The sequence below is a fragment of the Lepisma saccharinum genome, chromosome 28 (genome assembly GCF_977018435.1).
Source record: "Lepisma saccharinum chromosome 28, izLepSacc3.1, whole genome shotgun sequence".
Classification (NCBI taxonomy): domain Eukaryota; kingdom Metazoa; phylum Arthropoda; class Insecta; order Zygentoma; family Lepismatidae; genus Lepisma; species Lepisma saccharinum.
The window spans coordinates 24,142,641-24,165,501 of record NC_139256.1 but is presented as its reverse complement, the minus strand read 5'-3'; the positions used below and the strand labels follow the sequence as shown (position 1 = coordinate 24,165,501).

The 22,861-nt window shown below is 37.4% G+C and overlaps 1 protein-coding gene across 1 annotated transcript in view; it reads left to right on the top strand.

Moving 5' to 3' along the window:
* Positions 1-22,861, top strand: part of LOC145980859 (uncharacterized) — a 69,139-nt gene that overhangs the window by 25,632 nt on the left and 20,646 nt on the right. Inside the window, exons 3-4 of the mRNA XM_083113942.1 lie at positions 9,948-10,879; positions 19,893-20,379. Coding sequence (XP_082970068.1) covers positions 9,948-10,879; positions 19,893-20,379 — 1,419 coding nt within the window. The remainder of the gene's footprint in view (positions 1-9,947; positions 10,880-19,892; positions 20,380-22,861) is intronic.

The following is a 22,861-nucleotide window of genomic DNA, read 5'->3' as shown; positions in this document are numbered from 1 at the left end:
AGGGAATTGTGAAGGTGACTAAACTTGAAATGTAATCATGACTCTGATTTTTTTATACAATAAAAGAGAAGGCATTGACTTCAAAACCACAAGTTCAACAATTCCAGATAAATATTTTTTTGAAGTAATGTATTTGGAGACTTTACCCCGATTTGAATATGACATAATTAATATATTACACTAGTCAAATGATAACCAGTGATGTGCCGTAGACTATAAGTTTACGTCTACATGCGTTATCTACACGTAATCTACGCGTAGATTACATTGGGTTGTAGTTTACATAGACTACGTAGACAATTAAAAGTGCATTATAATTAATTTTCAACGGTTTCATGAAAGGAAAGTGACATTTTGAACTATATTGGTTGCTAACGAAATGAAAAGAACCCTATTTACAACAAAATGTATCTTCTCTTCTATTACCAACTATGGAAGAAGATAAATAGTATACAAAAAAGACAACAGATGGCAGCCGTGAGGCAAGAGTGGTCTTTTCCCCATAAACACTAGAATATTTCGTATATTAGGTTTCTTCCTAGATGAGAAATTGTTCGAATTTGGAAGAAAGAGTATGAAAGGTTCTCTTCACACATCAGCAACTGATACGCAGTATAATTTCCTTTTAATTCCACGTTGCCCTTTGCTAAGTTATCACCTTTCGCCATGTTGTTTACATAGATTACGTAATCTACGTGTATAAAATAGTCTACGTGTAGAATGTAGACTATCGTTGTTTACGCGTAGACGCACATCACTGATGATAACCTTATTTTGTTTTTGTTTTTTAACTAGTAGATTTCTGCCTGTAGGCTTGCACAAGTTTGCTGCATTTTAGCACAGACCCATTCCTGATTCACAATTTTCAAGTTTGAGTTAATATCTGTTATCTCAAGAGGAAGAATATTCGCAATCTATGTGCAGTCACTTATGAGTAGGGACCGGAAGTTGATGAAATGTTATCTTTTTTCTGACATCTCGGACATGCCCATTAAATATACGCAATATTACACTTCGTCTAGAACCAAAAAAATGTAATTTTAAGATGCATTTTTTTTTCTTGCATTACTTGACAATTTTCAGGGTTTAGGTCATTTCCCCCAATTTTCGGCATTTTTACATCATTTTTTGCAATATTCGGTGTATTGTTTCGTCATATTTTGTCACTTCTTTCATTTTGGTAATATTCTTGCGTCTTTTCACCAAGGTGAACATAGGCCTATATATATATCTCGCAGATTTATTTTTCTTTACAGTGCTACAGAAACACCACACTACATCACCAGGCAAAGATGCGGGAAAATAATTCACTTTACACCAATTCATTCAGTGTATACGACTTTTTCATTAAATTGTTTTAAAATTATTCGGTTGTTTCCATTGGAAATTCTCGTTGCATATTTTAATTGAATGTGCATGTGGTATCATTTGGTGCCTTTTTTAAAAGCAAGATTGTATTTTGTTTAATTTCCTTTTCATTTCAATTCTTAACCTGAAACTCACAAATTTAATGGTCATTTGTTGCATTTTGTACGTCATATTTCCCATTTTTTGTCATCAACTTCCGCTCCCTACGTATGAGCCACCGCGAATGTCTTTCGGCTCATTTGTTTGCAGACGGAGGCCATTGTCGAACTTCCTCCTCTATTTGTAAACTTGTTGGTTTGGTAAGCATGCATAGACACATTGAATTTTAATTTGCCGTAGAATATATACAAGTTTTAGGATTCCAGAGGTCATGGTGCATGTGTATGCAGGAGGAGCCATCTTTAAAATGACAAAAATGGTGTTGTGAAGCGCACTTGATCAGTGCTGCAGTCGTGAGGTCGTTTTGTAAATAACAGTCAATATCTCACATAAGTTTGACCTGTTTGCAGTCTGTCCTGTAATGTTTGTTGGACTTTTAAGGTTTTCACTTGACTATCCCTTGACTCCTTGTATTTTTACTTGGAGGACCTTTCTTCCTCTTCCCTAAAATCATTGGATTATTGTTGGATTTGAAATTATGTGTCTTCCGCCATCTTAAAATGTGTTTCCAAAATTCGCTTAAATTGATTGATTGAATTGGTGTTTTAATTCCACTTTATGCACAGTAAGGCTAATCAGTTTGATTTTCGATAAAAGTATGAGAATTTCTATGTGTTTTATTAGTTCGGCATCAATTCTCATAGTCACGAATTATCCAATCCGGACAGAAAAGCGACACAGTCATTACAATGTATAGGCATGTAACAAATCTACAGCTGGCAGGAGCATAATGTATGTATGTTGAGTACTTAACAAGCGTAATGTGTATGACTTTAAATAAGTGAATTACATTGTTACTTTCTACGATATAAGATGTCGCTTTGTAATGTGCAAATCCGTGTGGACGTACTTGCATAATCTTCGCATTCAATGTTTAGAAACTTAGCATTTGCTAAATGTATTTTATTGTTGTGGTTATTACGAAAATCGGACTAATTCTGCTGAAATATTTCGTACTGTGAATTGAGCGAGCGTCTAAATAGCAAGTAAGGAAATTTTCATAAACGGGTTTAAAATTGCTATCTGCACAGCAATAACGTACCAAAAATAGGCAATAGTTAGGCGGGATAGTTCAATGAACTAACCGATATCTAACTACGCACTGGTGAATTCAGAATTTTAACTACTATTTTAAATAATACAAATAGAAAACACTTGCAATATTTTTGCACACGTAGTTGAACAGAACTATACCGAAATAAAGACTTCTGAAATATATTTCCTACAAATAAACTGTCTAAATTCAAATTATGCATGCTCTCATGCAAAGAGGAAGAGAATTATGCTTCTATTTATATGATATAGGTACAAAAATACTCTTGTTTACATTCTGAACAGAGGAAAATAACAATATTTAAGTTGGTGAAAATCATATATTGTAAAAATAAATACTATATTATTTCTTCAGATGTTGCCCATTAGAAACTAACAATATCCAATATACACCAACGGCGAAATAAACAGTAGACGAATTGTCTACCACCATTTTCATTAGGTCTGTATTACACAGTGTGATTGCTTGCTTGATTGATTTGGTGTTTTAAGTCCACTTTATGCACAGTAAGGCTAATCGGGACTGGACCTACTGCTTAAAGTGGGATTCGAACCACTATGAGCCTCCACTGGGTATCGAATCCGGGACACCTTGATTACAAGGCGACGACGCAATCACTGCGCCATCGGGGAGCCCCACAATGTGATGGCAATGAAATGAAACAATGACGTCAATAAGCAGAGAAGAATGCCTGCTTCGAACCAACATAGTTTCATTCCTTAAATCAACACGGGATGTAGAATAAAAAAGTAATGAGAATAGTGGTGGACAATTTGCCTACCATTATCTTTGCTGTTGACTGTACACAAAAAAAACAAATTTGAATGAATTAAACAAAAGTTCACAAAGCTTTTAGGTAACCAAAAAAAATTATTCGGTAGTTTTTACTAAAGATGGTAATCTTCACTACTTTTTTTAATAAGTACAAGCAAATGTGCATTATTGCTAGAAGTACTTCTTAGTTATGTTGAACAACGACATGTGTGTCACCTATTTTAACAAATGTTTGGTTACCAGAAACTATATTTTGGTCCATGCAAACAATTGATCGATTAAATTGCTTTATTTTACTTCGCTTTTTGTGCCACTTCTGGTTAATTTGCGAAGATGGGGATGAGTGATGATGTGATGAATGGACACTCACAAACATTCATGCCCGTCCAGGCCAGGATTCGAACCCGAGGCACCTGGCGTCGTTGCGCGATGATGCAAACAATTGTTTTCTCTTGCCAGCCTATAGTTATCAGCGGTGCTTCAATCTAAATATTTAAGCTTGAGGACCTTTAGAAAAATGAATGACAAAGCTTAAGTTTAAATGTGATTTCATTTTTATTTGATTTTTGTTATTTACTGTCGCTTTTCTGCCATTTTTGCCTAATCACAAGCCCGTAGCGATGGGTATGGGGGGGGGGGGTGCTGAAGCCTAGGGCGCTATCAAGAGTTTATATATATAATAGAACAAAGTCAGAATATGCAACGGAGAAATTTAAGCTTGGCAAAGGTAAGGTGAGAAGGAACACATACAAAGTTTCCATTGAAGATTTTCAAGTGAGAAGTTTGCCAAAATTTTCTGTTAGTAATAGTACATTTTTAAACGCGTTCTTCAGACAGTAGAACATAACTGAAATATTCTTAAATATGCTAATTTTTTAAAAATCAAAAATTCAAACTATGAATCTTTGAACATAACACCAATATTATTTTTTAAAGAGTCTAGCTTTGTTTGATCGTTGCAAAACTTGGTAGATTTAATTATCAAAAATCTGGCATAAGAAGAAAATATTGAAGGACGCACATCAAGTGTCGGTGCTAGGTAGTGCGGGAAAGGAGGGGGGGGGGATCAAACCACAACCCCCCCATAGGGCGTCAAAATATCTAGCTACGGAGCTGACACGTGGAGTTAGCGATTACGGTGTATGTAATATAATACTATTCGGGAACATTCAAAACTGATATCATCACTGATAAATTAACATTTATGTACAAAGTAATTAAACAAGTACATACGTTCCTTTCACTTTGCAACTAAAGTATTATGGGCTGAATCACTTTCATATTTGAAACAATTTCACAAAGAAACCCGTGACAGTGTAAACAATTTTACAAGCATTCAGCATGCTAAACTACACCTGAAGAAGCCTGAAGTTCAGTGTAGATTGTTTGTTTATACCCAAAACGCGGAAAGAAAAACCTACTTTGAATATTTGACGATCTTCACGCATAAGAACTGAAACTCCTGTTTCATCCCAGCGTAAGAAGAAAGGGGGTGGAGGGAAAAAAAAGAATTAAAAAGAAAAATCTGTGAAGTGGGGAAAGTGCTAACAGCATCCATGGATATAAAAGAGCATTCTCTCAATCTACACAGCATCATTTCTCTACTCCTCTTCCACAGAAGCACGAAGCAGCCATGAAGATCATTGTAAGTAAATACGCTTAATCATGTGTTCTATTAAGGCCCGTTGCGAAGAAAGTACATTTGTGAACTTGCCTTCTGCAGTGACAGTCATACAAAGCCGTAGCTGTTAACTGCAAAAAAAGAAAATCATGTTTCTTGAAACAAGGTACGGCATACAGAGATTGAAAAAATCACGTACACACACACAGTAAAGAAAAAGGGGTCCCCGGTTCGAATCCCGGCCTGGGCATGTGTGAATGTCCCTCATCAATTTTATCGTATCATCGCTCATCCTCATCTTCGCGATTAGCCAAAAGTGGCAGAAAAGCGAAGTACAAGTACAAGTAAAATAAACCAAATGAATCATAATAAAAGATAATGCATCTAATTTAAATTTTGTACTTCAAATACATCAACCGATATAACTGTGAGTGTAATTCTTTGTTTCTTGATTCATCGTTGATTGAAACTTCTCATGTGATGCATTAAAATGCATCAGCTGAAAACAATTCTAAGACTTATGAAGATATACGCGGCAATGCTTTCTTGGACTTCAAACTTTAATGCATTTTCTTGAATTCATGCATGTTGTTGCATCATATGACTTCTTTTGGCCGTTTCACAACATTCAGGGTTACTTTTTGATGTATCGATGTGAGATTTTCTTTCTATGTAAATCGAGTGTACTTGAATGCAGAAATTGATACGATTTATGATGCACCTTCCTGCGTGTTTGTCGATAATGTAATTAAACATTTGATCTGAGCTACAGACTGTATGCATTTTTGTTTCAGCCGATGCATTTGTTTCCACTGATGCATTTTTTTGTTTCGCTGATGCATTTTTGTTTCAGCTGATGCATTTACTTTACTGCCTGATTTTATTTTAACAATTCAAAGTACTTTGATTCTATTTGGAAGAGAGCCTATAAAAATGTTATTGACAATTTTTATGAATCTATTCATTTTGAATTGACTTTAAACACAAAGTTTAAATCAGGGTTTTAAAAAGTCCAGGAACCCATAAATTTTAATGGGTTTCGCTTCAGGACCGGAACATTTTTATAGTACAATTTAAATTCGGTCCAAGTTGCGTATTGTTTCATGGGAAAACGTTTTCTGGACCGTATTTAAATTGATCGGAAAAAAGATTCTTGGACCGTATCTAAATTGATCCGGAAAATAGGTTCTTGGACCGAATTGAAATACTTTGCATATAAAAAAGGTTCTTTACCGTCCAGAACCCATTTACACTTGCTGATTTTCTCTCTTGGACCCGAATTGAATTTTTTAAAAATTTCTGGATATTTAACAACCCTGGATTAAAATTAGATCTGAACCAGTGATGTGCCGTAGACTATAAGTTTACGTCTACATGCGTTGTCTACACGTAATCTACGCGTAGATTACATTGAGTTGTAGTTTACATAGACTACGTAGACAATCTAAAGTGCATTAAAATTAATTTTAAAGGCTTTCATGAAAGGAAAGTGACATTTTCAACTATATTGGTTCCTAACGAAATTAAAAGAATCCTATTTACAACAAAATTTCTCTTCTCTTCTATTACCAACTATGGAGGAAGATAAATAGTATGCAAAAAACAACAACAGATGGCAGTCGTGAGGCAACAGTGGTCTTTTTCCCATAAACACTAGAATATTTCCTATATTAGGTTTCTTCCTAGATGAGAAATTGTTCGAATTTGGAAGAAAGAGTATGAAAGGTTCTCTTCACACATCAGCAACTGATACGCAGTATAAGTTTCTTTTAATTCCACGGCGCTCTTTGCTACGTTATCACCTTTCGCCATGTTGTTTACATAGCTTACCTAATCTACGTGTATAAAATAGTCTACGTGTAGAATGTAGACTATCGTTGTTTACGCGTAGACGCACATCACTGATCTGAACCATTATGCGTCTCCATTGGAAAAATGAATCTTGAATCTTTTGTTTACAAAGTGACAGTGTTAGCCAATAGATTGATTGATTTGGTGTTTTAAGTCCACTTTATGCACAGAAAGGCTAATCGGGACTGGACCTACAGTTTAAAGTGGAATCCGAACCACTATGTGCCTCCACCGGGTTGTTAGCCAATAGAGTATCAGCGAAATCCCACGTACACACATTTCACGGATAACATTTATCTTTGAGAATTTAGTAACAAAAAAATTATAGTTTCAAGAGAAAATTCAAACATAATGCCAAGATCATACAAGGTGTCCTATACTGCATAAACGTTCAGGCCTACGTGACCTATTGATCACTGTAACAAGGTTTTCAAGCGAGAGGTATCGGGCTCGAATTCAGATTACAGTATGGATATAATTTCTTAGGTATTACATGAGCTCAATTTTAATTCTGTTTGAAGCATAATAACTAAATTAGAAAAACAAATGCGAAAATGAAATGTTCTGATAACTGTCTCTTGAAACTTCTTTAAAAGTTACTAATTGTTCAATGGACTCTCAACGTATATTTGTTTTACAAAGATTGTTTCTAGTACTTCACGTTACACTTATAAGTTTTAATGACCTGGACTATTTGCAGTACTCTTTACACCGAGAGCAATACAAAAAAACTCATTAGTTAATGTTTCTACTTAAAGATGGCGGAAGAACATAATTGTATACTAATTGGGTTTCAAGTGTACTTCATGAGAAATATTGGAAAAATCGTGTCGGTGAAATAAAAGCTGTAATTCAGTTTGCAAAATTAGATTCAGAATATTCTGTATTGTTTCTAGTAGAAGATTAAACAGACAAACAAAATAAAAACTTTAGAGATGTTTATGCACTCGTTGTAATATAATTATATATTAAATCCACATTTTTGTTTTTTAGCATTACTCGCAACTCTTTGCCAAGTTGCATTGCAAACTAGAATTTTTTCACACTCGGCACCCAATAAACATGTCGGACATAGCTGTCTATTTCGGGGGTGAGAGGGGGTATTATTGTTCCCCTCACTTGATTCAAGTGGGGTGGGCGGAGTATCTTTCTGCCAGTATCAGTTATCAATGTTTATTTTATAAATGGATAGGATCAGGGGCGTACTTGTTTAACTGGAAGGGTCCAGGGCAGTGTTACACGGAGGATCCAAATTCAAAACGCTTATGCAATAGAAACTGAATCAGCAGCCTGAGATTTCATACATTGTAATAAGATTTTTATGTATTTTTTGTATTATATTTAACACACAAATACAGATGAACAGATATGTGCAATGTTCCAATGTGCCTGTCTACCCCCAGGAGGAAGATTATGATAACTGTCCCACAAACGGTTTGTGCGTACTTACACACAGACTGATATTCAAACATTCTAATTTCCAAGGTTGAATTGACCTAGTTCGGGATAAGAACAGATAGAAAAGTCACGTTTCTACAATAATATACGCCAGAGTTGATAAGGGTGGCTAAATGTTCAACCAAGGCCAGATTTAACTTAACAGTTTATATTCTGTGAGATTGTTGTCACAATGAGTGAAGCAATGTTGTACATGTTTGATCCTCCAGAAAAAAAAACCCTACCACTCACTTTTGTGTTGTTGATCTTACTGTGTGTCTGAAATTATTCCAAGTTTCGGCCTAATGGGTTTCACACATAGAAGTGATTGAACATATTCACCATTAATCGTATATGGTGGCGATGGAACAGTCACTATCCGTGTGACACACAAACTCGTTGGACATGTATTTTTTTTGGGGGGGGGGCCAGGGGTCCTCGAAATAAGGTCAAGAGCTCAGCTGCTAAAATTCTGGTACGAATCCTTACGAAAAAAATAATCACAATGATAAATAAACTCCCTTCTATTTCCAAAGAATGTTTTTCCGGTTCTTTGTTTCTTTCTATTTCGTTTCATTTTACAGTGTTTATTTACTTCTGGATCAATCGCGATTATCATTAGTGTTAAGAGTAACAGTATAAGGATGGCAAAATGTTCAACCAAGGCCAGATTTAACTTAACAGTTTATATTCTGTGATATTGTTGTCAGAATGAGTGAAGCAATGGTGTACATGTTGTACAGTATATGAAATGATTATTTTATAAATTTAGTGTTTATTTAACAACATGCAGTTTTAATTATAACAATTGATTTACGAAATAATCATTTCATACACACTACAACATGCTTCACTCATTGTGACAACCATCTCACAGAATATAAACTGTTGAGTTAAATCTGGGCTTCGTCGAACATTTAGCCATCCTTATACTCAAACTCTTAACAGTTAGGAATAATGCTTTATTGATTTGTTTTGTTTTTCTTCACTTTTCTGCTATTTTTGGCTAATCGGAATGATAAAAAGTGATATGAAATTCATGAAAGGACAATCACAAACACTCATGACCAGAACACACCATAAGCTCCACAGAGGATTACACTGTCTATGAGTCTAGACGCCAGAGCCTCGTTAGTTAGCAAGAATGCACTGTACTAAGTGGATGCTTACGGAAAGGCACCCCTTACACCCAGCGCTTGAAGTGGAGAATGTAAGCTGGGGAGAGGGGTGTTTAGTCGAGGCTTGGGGTTAGTTGGGGTAATGCTCCTATGGTTTAAGATGGTGACAATGTGACAGCCGGTGGATGCTTGGCGAAAATTTTGCTAGCTGGGAGGGCTATCATCCCCGCATAACCCCCCTTACTTCGAGCACTGCTTGCACCCCAAGTAGGGATGACGAACTGATGAAATGAGGAACGGAACATAGAAAAGGATACACCATACCGTCACAGACGCCTGTAAGTTTTTGCAGCTCAGTAATATTACTTGTCAAGGGCTGTTCTTGGTGGAGTTTTTAGCTTAACGCGCTTTGAAGCCAGGCCTCAGGTTCGAATCCTGGGTAAGGTCAAGTTTGTACCACCTAATTCATAATTTATCCTTCAAACTGAAATTGGCATAACAAGATCTTCGTTTTTTCCATGAATACTTTTCAATGTTTTCCTCACTATTTTTTCACTCTTTCCAGATCTTCTTAGCTCTGTTTGCTCTGGCAGTTACCACAAGAGCAAAAGAGGAAGAGGAGAAAAAGAAGAAGGTCGATAAACAAGAGAAGAGAGGACTCTCAGGCTTGGGCTATGGCGGTGGTTTTAGCTTCGGAGGTTCCGGTCACGGAGGCGGCTTTGGAGGAGGCTTAGGCGGTCACGGAGGCGGTTTTGGAGGAGGCTTAGGAGGTCACGGAGGCGGTTTTGGAGGAGGCTCAGGCGGTCACGGAGGCGGCTTTGGAGGAGGCTTAGGCGGTCACGGTGGAGGCTCAGGAGGAGGCTTAAGCGGTCACGGTGGCGGTTTTGGAGGAGATATCGGCGGTGGATTCGGCCATGGAGGTTTCGGTGGCGGGGATGGAGGAGATATAGGCGGTCACAAGGACACCAAGATCGTCACGATTACCAAAAAGGTACCGGTTCCTGTGGCCAAGCCCGTACCTTACGTCGTCGAGAAGAAGGTCCCGTACTTTGTACCTCACCATGTACCGGTCGCCGTCGACAAGCCGTACCCGGTCCATGTACCCAAGCCGTACCCGGTCGAGGTGATCAAGCACGTGCCCGTACCCGTGGACAAACCGGTGCCTTACCCCGTCAATAAACCCGTACCGGTCCACATCCCGAAGGCTGTCCCCATCCACATTCCCAAGCCGTACCCAGTCCCTGTTCCCAAGCCGGTGCATGTCCCCGTTCCCAAGGCAGTGATCGTCAAGAAGCCAGTACACATTGTTATCCCTGGAGGAACCGCGGGTGACCACGGAAGTTTCGGAGGCGGTCACGATTTTGGAGGTGGCGCCAGCGGCGGCTTCGGAGGCGGTCATGGAGGTTTTGGAGGTGGTCATGATTTTGGAGGAGGATCAGGCGGTGGATTTGGAGGCGGTCATGGAGGCTTTGGCGGTGGATTTGGAGGAGGTCTCTCGTTGAAATCTTGAAGTGTTAGGTAAGGCATTCTTACACATGATCTTCAACTAATACTTATATCAACAGTATAATATTTTCTGCCATTTACAATTAATAGCAAGTATGTGCTAGCAGTTGCCACATGCACGAATTACATAAAAGCAGAAGAATCGATATGTAGATGCAAAACGATGGAGTAAATAACATTTCAAAGTTTATATATTCTTTTCTAATACATTACCAGAGTTAGAAATTATGAATGTTCAGTTCATTTTCTGCCACTAAGAAGTTCCATATCGTTATAATGATAACGTAACCGTTTAAGGGCTAATTTATCATTATGATAATGATATGCAATCACTTAGTGTCTGACAGGACCGTTATCATAATTATAACTTATCCCTTTAAGGATTTAAATTATCATTATGATAATGGTAAGGGGCCAATTAGTGTTTCACACTAAATGGTTCCACACCGTTATCATAACAATTTTCATGGGGAGGATATTAATTAATTTTCTACATACTATATTATTGTGCAGTTGCCTTAATGTTTATCATAAAACTTTAGTTATCACAGTCATTATAATGACAATGCTGACTTTTAACTGAAAAACAGAACTTGGCCACATTTTTACTCTTAAAAAAATAGCATCCTTATGAAAAACCTCACGTATATAGTTTTTTCAAAAACTATTGCTTTCCATCGCCATCTATGGTTAATATTTTCCTAATTTAATTTCCGTTGTGTTTAATGCACTTAAAATTGATGCTAATCAAACTGAATCATATTGAAACTTGTTCTTAAAACTTCCTGTGATATACATGTTATATTCAGTGGCGGCGATTGGGTTCCGAAACTGGGGGGAGTGCCAAACTGGGGGGGCAAGGACAATTTAAATTCCCTTGGTAGATAAGGTTTAGCATAGTGCTGGGGCAAAATGCCCCCCCCCCTAATTGACGCCACTGAATATATTTAGATATCTATAAGAATATTCTATCCAAAATCAAGCTGAATTTTTCAAACAAATGTATGTTAAATAAAGAATGTTTCTCTTTGCAGATTGTTGGAGAGATGTTACATACTGTTGAACAATCAGCGTTTCCTTTTCTCTGTTCCTAGTGTTAATGCTACTACTACGTTTTGTTACTGTCATCTTTTTTTTATAAAAATATTGTGCAAATAAAGAGTAATAAAATATTTTTTTAAATAATATGGTTTGATTAAGAAAAGCAAAGAGCAATCTACCAAAAACTTGGTACTCTATGCAATGCACTTGAGTTTTTGAGTGTACATTAAACCGTCTGTTTCAATATCATTGACAGTCTTGTACTGTAGAATTTTTAATCAGAAGCTCCTGGATTCGACTGTCAGGTCAGTTACCATCCGAAAACTGACTAACTAAAATGAATTGTTTTACAACTAAGTATTGTAACCGAGTTACGCTTATAACTATGTTACGTATTTCATTAGTAGAACTGTAACTCAGTAACGATTTCAACTAAGTAATCGTTACTGAGTTACGTTTTCAATTAAGTAACCATAGTTGAGTTACGCTGTAAACTAAGTAACTGAAACTGAGTTACGTTTTCAATGAAGTAACCGTGATTGGGTTACACTCTCAACTAAGTAATTGAGTTGCTTTTCAAATAAGTAACCATAATTGAGTTACGCCTTCAAGTAAGTAACTGTACCTGAGTTACGTTTTCATTTAAGCAACCATAAGTGAGTTACGCTTTCAACTAAGTAATTATAACTGAGTTACGTTTTCAATTAAGTAACCATAATTGAGTTACGACTTCAAATAAGTAACTGTACCTGAGTTACGTTTTCATTTAAGTAACCATAAGTGAGTTACGCTTTCAACTAAGTAATTAAAACTGAGTTACGTTTTCAATTAATTAACCATAATTGAGTTACGCCTTCAAGTAAGTAACTGTACCTGAGTCACGTTTTCATTTAAGTAAACATAAGTGAGTTACGCTTTCAACTAAGTAATTCAAACTGAATTACGTTTTCAATTAAGTAACCATAATTGAGTTACGCTCTCAACTCAGTAACCGAAAATGAAATAGGAATTGTAGCTTTCCTGGCGATGTGAATCGAACAAGTGTTCTCGGATTACCAGTCAGTTTAAGTCGGCGTTAGCTTTCAACGTTTGAGCGCATACATTGCTCTCATCATACATTGCATACATTCCCTGAAGATGAGAGAAATATATGCGCTCGAGACGTTGAAAGCTAACGCCAGCTTAACCTGGCTGGTAATCCGAGAAGACGTTTTAGAATCGTAACTGAGTAACCATGATTGAGTTACGTTCTGAACAAAGTAACTTACTTACTTTTTCAATTAAGTAACCATGATTGAGCAAAGCTCTTAATCAAGTAACCGTAAATAAATTTTCAACTTATTGTAATTGAGTAACAATTAAGTAACTGCAATTGAGCTAAGTTTTCAACTAACAATTGCAATTATAGCCAAGAACAGAATCTTACTTTTAATAAACACGTAGAACAAATAATTAGTGAAGCGTTCAAGAACCTTGGGTTTATTCTTAGAATGGGGAGGGATTTCAAGAGTATAGAGACACTAAAAGTTTTGTATTATTCATATGTAACACCCAAACTCGAATATGCATCTGTTATATGGAATACAGACACAGCAAAGTACAATGAAGCAATTGAAGGAGTCCAATGAAGATATCTTAGATTTAAAAATACAAATTTCAGAAAGTTTACCCCACATTTGAACACTACGACAACCTGATATATGAATGTCGGTTTACAAAGCTGTGTATAGAAGAACGTTACATGAAATAGTATTCTTGTGGAAATTGTTAAATCACGAAGTAGATGCTGAACATCTACTCTGCCAGATTAATTTTCGAATCCCATCGTCGAAAACTAGACTCAAGAATGAAGTTTTTCTTATAAAGAAGGCTAGATCGGAAATTTAAAAGAAATCTCCATTGTGGAGAATGTGTACCAATTACAATAAATTGCAAATTAAGAATAAGACCATTGACATATTTTCTATGAACCTAAGGGAGCTTAGTAAAGCAACTATTTACAAAATGGCTTAAGATTAAACACATTATTTACTAATGAAATGGTGTGATAAAGTGTGTGTATGTAATATATATATATATATTCTTCTTATATTTTAATATTACAGAAATATATGTAACTGTATTCACTATGTATCCATTATATGAGCTCTGTAATTAGGTATGTACCTGTTGAGTTCAATCAAATAAATAAATAAACAATGTAGGTTCCTAATTGTCCTTCACGATGATGGATCAACACCCAAATTTTTGAGCCTCCACTGGGATCTACAAGTATAATACCAAAGGTTAGAGCGCTACCCATTGGACTACGCTCTGAACTACGTAACTCAAATTGCAGTACTCCTTTAACTTAATAACTCTAAACAGTTACGTTTTGAACAGGCTCTGAGTTAAGGAAGAGTGAAGTATTATCCTTTTTTAAACGAAAGTAAGTGTTGACTGGGTGATTGTGAATGCACACTTCCAGCAACTGGCTCGACTGTAATTAATAATGCAAATAATTGGCTGTTTCCTTTCTAACTGCAGTTTTCTTGGGAAGAGAAGGGGCGAATTGACACGAAGTTCTTTCTCAAGCATTAAGCAATAAACATAAACTTCCCATTTAACATTTAATGACCTCTTAATAATGCTCATGATGCAATGAACTGCACTGCTTGTAATGCAAGAAGCATGATTCTATGAGAAAAATGAAGAAATCATCTCAATCAGCATACTTTCAAGGAGTAATTTCTGAACAAGTGAATTCCAAAGTTTTTAGACATAATTTTGTGACCTACTTCCTACTTCATTTTTCCTTAAAATTATAATGATCATATATTTTCAAACCCAACTAGTGTTTAATTATTACGACGCAAGATGGCAGTAATATTTACCTACAACTTCAGATACACTTAACATTATATTGTTACTTTGAGCATAGTTTGGCCTCTTGTTCTTATAAATATTAATTCTTTCGATATATTTTACTGACAATAATTGCTAATAATGCAGTAGAACTTTATATCTATGAAGGCATATTGGTAACACCGCTCTTGTTATAATTTATTCTTATATACATATACAACATTAGAATTTTAAAGCTATATCTGAAAAAGAATCAGCTTGCCAAGGTCCACATCGTACTTTTAGTTTTATGACTTAAGGTCTGAGGAACTTTTAGCTAGGTTGAAAATAAAAGCAAGTTGAAAGATAACGTATCAATATTGAATTACAATACTACACAGAAATGCGCTATATGGTACAAGTACAGCGCCTTGAATGACGTAGTGTGGAAAACGTCACTGTTCTGGGCTCTCTGGCTGGTTACACTCGAATATGATACCGCTAGAGGCGCTGGTGTCGGTACAGCTTATAATGGAAGTAAATGGAGTTTTCGCTGCAACGTCAGGTTCTTTTACATGAAGCATTTCTATGAACGTGATAATTGCTATGATATTTGGTACAGTGGTCGCGAAGATATTAACGAACATTCTAGACAGTCGACCACGTCCTGTTATCGTTACTTTCATTAATAATAATACTGGACAATATATACGTGTGAAATGCTTGCTCTTGGTAACTAAATTTTTGTGTATGAATTAGGTTCATTGTTATTATCATCATCATCATTTGTTTTAAATATATACACACTGAAGCATTTGTATTTTTGGCATCTTTTCTTCTGCTTCAAACTAATCGCGGCGATGATGATAATGATGATTGCATGAAACGACAAGGGGAAACTCACAAAACGTCCTAGTACCATCGACATGAGTGTAAGGAAACGTTCAAACGAATGGGACAAGCGACACGGGATGTTCACACTGATGTGACTAGTGATACAGACACTTCCAGACTGTAAAATAGCATTCATTGCGCATGAGGGTTCAAACAGCAAATGACACGCTAACGTGCAGTATTCGCGTGATACATGTTACTTCGGTCTGAAAGCTCCTTAAAGGAAGGGTGCTCAGACCGAAGCGACGCGCCACAGGGGGAGTTCCCAACTAAGTGACAAGCGACATCGTGCCTTCTGTCTATTAGCAAGCGTTTTTTGCTTATTATGCGAACAGCAGATCTAGGCGACACGATAAGCCACATGTGTCGCTTTGTCGCTTGCGTGTTGCTCATACTGGGCCTTTTCCTCAATAGCTTGCAACATGTTGCTGTGGTTTGTTGTTCGCGCATGCGCGATGCAATGAGTGTCTTGCTTTAGGGAGATTGCGCACCAAAGCGACGAGCGGCACGCGACACTTATCGCTTAAGTATTTCACCAACCGAACGCTAGCCTGTGCTGCCCGTCATGCCGCTACGATGTGAAATGTTGCTCTTGATTGGCTCGTTTCCAAGTGACATGTGTCGCTTTGGTATGAAAGTAGCCTTGTACAGAAGGACCCGTGTTGCTTTGGTGTGAAATTCCCGTATCGTTTGTCGCGTGTCGCTTTGATCTCCTTGAGGAAATGGTGCACTCAGAGCTTGTGTCCCTACAGTTCGAAAGGCTGCATTGATTACCAACTGATCGCTTCCAAGCGACACTTGTGGTTTGTTGCCTCGGTATGAAATATCTCTCAGGATACTATTTATATTCTAATAACATAGAAAAAAATAAACTCTAGTACACAATCCAACACCTGACGTCCGGAATCACATTGCGATGTTTCTTCTTGTGTTACGCATGCTATCGTATCAATCCCTAAGATTATATGTTTATTTTATAAAAGCCTCTCTGAATGCTTCACGTTGACCAGGGCATTCACTTGTTTTCTCAGTTGTCTCAGCCTCTGAGGCATGTAAACAATGCAGAGTGTTGTGCTATGCAAACCTCCTGAGCTATTCAGGAAACAGGTAGTTTATTCTGCCTATGGAGTCAGCGGTTTGCATAGTGGCAATTAAAAACACGATTCGGCATGGAGGAAGAGCTCGATGGCCTAGTGATATAGAGGTGAGACAAGCTGAGAGGGGACTGACTTTTGGATTGGAGTTGAGAAGGGAGAAGAGGTTAGGAGAGCAGTAGGGCAGAAGTGAGACGACGCTCTAGTCAACCAACAGAGAAGCCAACAGAGGACTTCGTATATTTCTATTCATCGTAATTATCTTCATTCGTCAGATAGACAGGTAACTATCCTAAGACCCAGCCATGATTCAGGTTCAAAGGTTCTGAAAACCCAACGAGTGACCATTGTCTTTTCTAGAAGTGTAGTTCCTAAATCTTCTTTGTACCTTTCGTATTGCCAAGCGTTTACTCGTCATGCCAATGACGAGTGCTCTCATCAGAGGATGAATGATGAATAGCTTACATCACCCAGCAATTAATTGCAAAGTGACTGGTTCTGATCCCATCATTCTTTAGAATGATACGTGATGGAGATGCTTAGGGTTTTCATCCATTTTTTCGGAAATGAGATGGAAAATTGTTAACCAGTTTTAAATTTAACCCCACTCCATAATTTGTTTTGCTAATTTGTTTAATGTTTTAGTATGTCCTTACCATATTTCATTTTGAAAATACATAGGGCTTAAAGATTTTTTACCAGATGGGAATTTTTTTTATTACATATGCCATGATAGATGTCGAGCTTTCACCTTGCTGATGAACTCGATGAAACGTTGGATCAATTATTAGATATAGCACGATGGACTACAAGTTTTAATTTAGATGTCAGCGGTCCAACTGCAAGTTCAACCCCCAAATTTAAACGTAGCCCAATATTAACTAGACGCCTTCAGCGACAATTATTAGAAAAACAGGAATATGAAAAGCAATTAGAGCAACAATGTCAGGATTTTAGAGATTTAGACCCAACACAATTTGCAACTATGGCTCAGTCTCAGTTTGTTCCCCCAACTATTTTAGAGGGTATCCCATTTCAAGGGACAGCCGGGGAAGATGTATCGAAATTTTTGGATAAAGTAGATAGCCTTGCCATTTTAAATGGTTGGAACAGCGCCAGAAAGCAGGAAATGTTCCCAGCCCTTTTGGCCGGGCCAGCGTTACGATGGTATCAGGCTTGGAAAGATGTCCAAGAAAACCAAGACAGTTCTTACGAGAATATAAGACAAAAAATTAAAGACGAATTTACAGGGTACTTGGATCAACTCCAGATTGAGGAACAAATTCGATACAGGAAACTGAGCCAGTTACAAATTATGTTCGGGACAAGCAGTTACTTTTACTTAAAGCAGATCCCAAAATGGGCGTTCAACAGCAGATCAAACAAATTATTTTAGGATTGCAGGTGGATTACATGAAAGATATCCATCATAAAGAATACGAGTCAGTGCATGGGTTGCTTAAGGATTTAAAATCCTTTGAAAACCTTCAGTTCTTGATGAGACAGCGCAAGTTGAAAGAGCTGAGGTGCGAATATCAAAGGGACAGTTTATTCCTTCCTTTGAACAGCGCACCAACACTTTCGCAACAGCAGCAGATTTTATTGCAGAATAACAATCTGGCTACTGCTGAGTCTGCACAATTGCGACCTACATCAGAGATCGACGCAAGATTCAATGCCTTGCAGAAGGAGGTCGAACAATTGAAATTAGCGAACAATCCTCAAAGTAACAAGGTTCAAGTCCAGGCTGAGGAAACTGGTTTGGAAGCTAGATTAGCTAGTCTTACTTTTAGACTGGATAGCATGGGCAATCAAAAACAGCCTCGGTATGAAATATCTCTCAGGATACTATTTATATTCTAATAACATAGAAAAAATAAACTCTAGTACACAATCCAACACCTGACGTCCGGAATCACATTGCGATGTTTCTTCTTGTGTTACGCATGCTATTTATTTATTAATTTTATTTTACTTTTCTTTCCAAATTAATGCCATTTAGTGACTGCAAATCACTCCACAAATATAACTGTTTCCATAAATTCACGTACCACCTTTCAAGACAAACAAATCTACACAATATATTCCAAAAACTAACTAAGCCGCATTACTTTCATAAGAAAATTAGCAGCTGTGCTGATCGCACTGCCATCTATGTTGTCATCTGTCTCGGGAACCAGTTCTTGGGTCGTTTTCCACACTACGTTATTCAAGGCGCTGTAGTACAAGTTTCAAACTTCAAGTATTATATTTACCAGATATTTTCAAAGCCAAGTAGTGTTTAATTATTTTGATGGTAGATGACAGTAGCACGTAAGTATGGTATTAAAAATTCGAAAATTCAGATAGAGTCTTTTATTGGTAATGTACAATGCCAACAATAAACTTTATTAATCAATAAACAACTAAAAACCGTAAAAGTAATCATGAACAGAGGATGTTTGAAGGAATGTAAAACAATTGCCAGCTTCTCACGAAGTAAGTTCAATGGGAAGGGATCAAGAATATATTTATATACATTTATTTACAAGCTATTTTTTCATGACCATTTTCATTCAACTCAGCATTAAGAATGATATTAGAGGAAAGTTGTGAACACAATATTGATATACATCAATTAGATGTTGACTTTCAACAAGCATTTGACTCTATACAAAGAGACAAACTCTATAAGATAATGAGAGATATGGATATCCCAGAAGAAAAGTACAATTAACAGGAATGAGGGGATACCCTCTCCACACGTCTGTTTAAAATAAGTTTGGAACATGTAATTAGAAAGATTGAAATAAATCTTAAATGGGACAATACAATTCCTTGCATTTGCTGATGACGTTGCCTTACTAAGCAGAACAACAAAAGCAGTAGAAGATGCCATGAAACAATTTTACAACAAGGTGGACAACATGAGAATGGACTGGAAATAAACCAGGATAAGACAAAATACATGATAACAACAAGAAACAAGATCAGGTATCAAACCATAAATGAGTTCTAAAAACACAGTCAAAAGTTTGAGCGAGTTGGAAGTTTCAAATATCTAGGTTCGACAATAACAGAAGATAATAACATTGCCGAAGAGGTAGAAGCAAGAATAACAGCAGGCAATAGATGCTATCATGCATTTGGAAATATTTGAAAATCCTCTCAAGTGAACAGAAAGCTGAAACTAAGACTGTACAGAACCATAATGAGACCAATAGTGATGTAGGGTCGGAAACCTGGTGTCTGACAAGAAATGAAGAAGAAGGGCTACATATAAGGGAAAGGAAGGTTTTACGTAAGATATTTGGACCAATCAATGAACATGGCATCTGGAGAATTAGGAAAAACGAAGAACTAGGTACACTTTACCAGAACCCAAGTATAACAAGTACAATGAGAGCCAAACGGCTTAGCTGGCTGGGGCACGTAGAAAGGATGCAACCAGACAAAACAATATACAGTATAAGATCTACCAAGGGAAACAGCAAGGCAAGAGGAGTGATGGCAGACCCAGGAAGAGATAGGCTCGACCAGGCGGAAGAAGACCTCAAACGGATGGGCATAAGAGGATGGAGAACTAGAGCAAAGAACAGAGATGAGTGGGCAGCTATCGCCAAGGAGGCCAAGCCCCTGCATGGGCTGTTGAGCCGTGGAGTAAGCAATGAATGGAGCAGAGTGTTTATAATTCAGCTGCTATGTAAGAACATTCTTGACACACTTTTAAAATATTTCCTGTAGTTATTTATATGTCATAGAAAAATTAAAGTACGAGGGTTAAGTCATAAGTCATGGCAACTATTTTTTTTTCTCGCAAACAGGAGACAACATGAAAAATCTAAGATGTACGTTTGAAAGTGTATGGAATGTACCTTCGAATGAAGCCACCAGATGAAGTCTGGATGCAGGAGACTGTCGTAGGGAAGAGGCAGAACACAGGAAGTTGGACCACAGTGTTTTATTATGAGGCAGATCGGCAGTTGACACTCTGCCCCGTTTGAGGACCTCCACCCACCTCGCAACTGTTCGATAGGGCATGGTATGCACACCCAGAGCTTCCCGTAGCTCTGTATGGCATTCCCGTGCATTTCTGCCGCGGAGAACTGCTATTTTAACGTACGAACGTTGATCCCGCTTCATGACCTCCATTTTCGAACGCTCTCACTCACCGACTGAACTTGGGTGTGTGCTTACTACCCCACCATTGTTCACATACACCATCTAGTGGCTTCTTACGAAAGTACATTCCATACACTTTCAAACGTATATCTTAGATTTTTCGTATTGCCCCCTGTTCGCGAGAAAAAAAATAGTTGTCATGACTTATGACTTAACCCACGTACTATTACTTACACAGGCATCTATAAATACGGATCCCACTTTAAACTGTAGGTCCAGTCCCGATTAGCCTTACTGTGCATAAAGTGGACTTAAAACACCAAATCAATCAATCATCTATAAATACACAAACAACAGTACAGTCCACGAGACAAAAATCATGTAGATCTCGTCGTCGCCTTGTAATCAAGAGGTCCCGGGTTCGATATCTGGTGGAGGCACATAGTGGTTCAGATCCCAAACTATAGGTCCAGTCCCGATTAGCCTCTATGTGCTAAAGTGGACTTTAAACACACACCTGTCATGCACATACGGTTTTCATACTTTTGAGTTCACTTGCCTAGCTTGATTTGAGTAGATACATAAATCATATAATCAATTATGTTCCCAAGTGCGAACACATTTGAAGTTATTTTTCTTTTTAATAGTTTCCTTAGCTGATGACAAAGTTATGTGGAACCTGACCATGACCTGACCACCATTAGTTCTTCCTTCCTCTCGATAATAAATATTCGATAACATCACAGCGGTATCGAAGTTCTCTTTTTTTTTTTCAAGGCTAACAATGCTTATTATTTTCCTATTGTCATTGGTCCCACGAGCCAAGAGAAAGGTGATGTGGTGAATGAGAGATCACAGACGGGAAAGTAAGACTTGCATTCTGCCTTCTATATAAACTCATTGTTGGCTCACCAACAATTCCATTCACAACCCCTTTCTCCTGAAGTACGTCCAGGTCACGTGCTTGGCATGAAGGTTATCGTAAGTACCTTGACATGTAGTTCGTTTAAGTGGTTGGGATTTGGGTGTAGGGAATTGCATACTGTGATTAGGACAATCTTTTCAATAATGGTTTTGGTCAATCATTGTTGATTGGATATTGTACTTTTCTTTTTTACTTCTGCTTTGATCTTAGCGCCCTCTGGAGCAGAAGCGGTAGAGGTTGAGAAACAAGCAGTGGCGCAACCACAGAGGGTCAGGGGGCTTTGCCCCTTCTAACCTTGGATGGAAATCAATTCTATGGAGGGATATTACCACTACTCGATTTGGGAGGCCATTCATATTTGTTTCTCCCTCCTCTTTTGTCAATCGCGACGGAGAGGATAAATGAGAAACTGATTAAAATAATGAACCGAGGAGCAGTGACTTCGTATTTATCCTTTCGCCAGGTTCAAGATTCTGAGCTTGAAAAGGCAGTGTATAGCATTCGATCAAATGCTGCAGGAGCGGACAACATTATGTGCAAAATGCTTAAACTGGCCCTTCCCTTCATACTTCCGGCACTCACACATACTAAAAAAAAATTCTCTGAAAACCGGCCAATTTCCAAGTGCATGGAAGAAGCTCGAGATATTTCGCTCCCCAAAAACCAGACGTTAACCTCTCTAAGCGATATAAGACCAATCAGCGTTCTATCAATATTTTCAAAATCACAGAAATCACAATTAAGAGATTACATTGCAAAATATAAAATCTCATCTGATTCTCAATCAGGTTTCGTGCTTCTCATAGTACAACCACGGCATTATTATCTGTCACGGACAATATTTTACGTTCGATTAACGATAAAAAAAACTAACTATACTAGTATTGTAAGACCTTTCTAAAGCTTTCGATCTTGTCCATCATGACCTTCTCCTGGCAAAAATTAAATACTACAGTTTTTCAAAGCTTGTAAGGAATTATTTATAAATATATATCCTAAAACATAATCAATATTGATATTATTATTATTGCATGCTATCGAAAATTATAGTTCGGATTTACGAAGCAATTTCACTTGTGGGTAAGATTTCAGCGC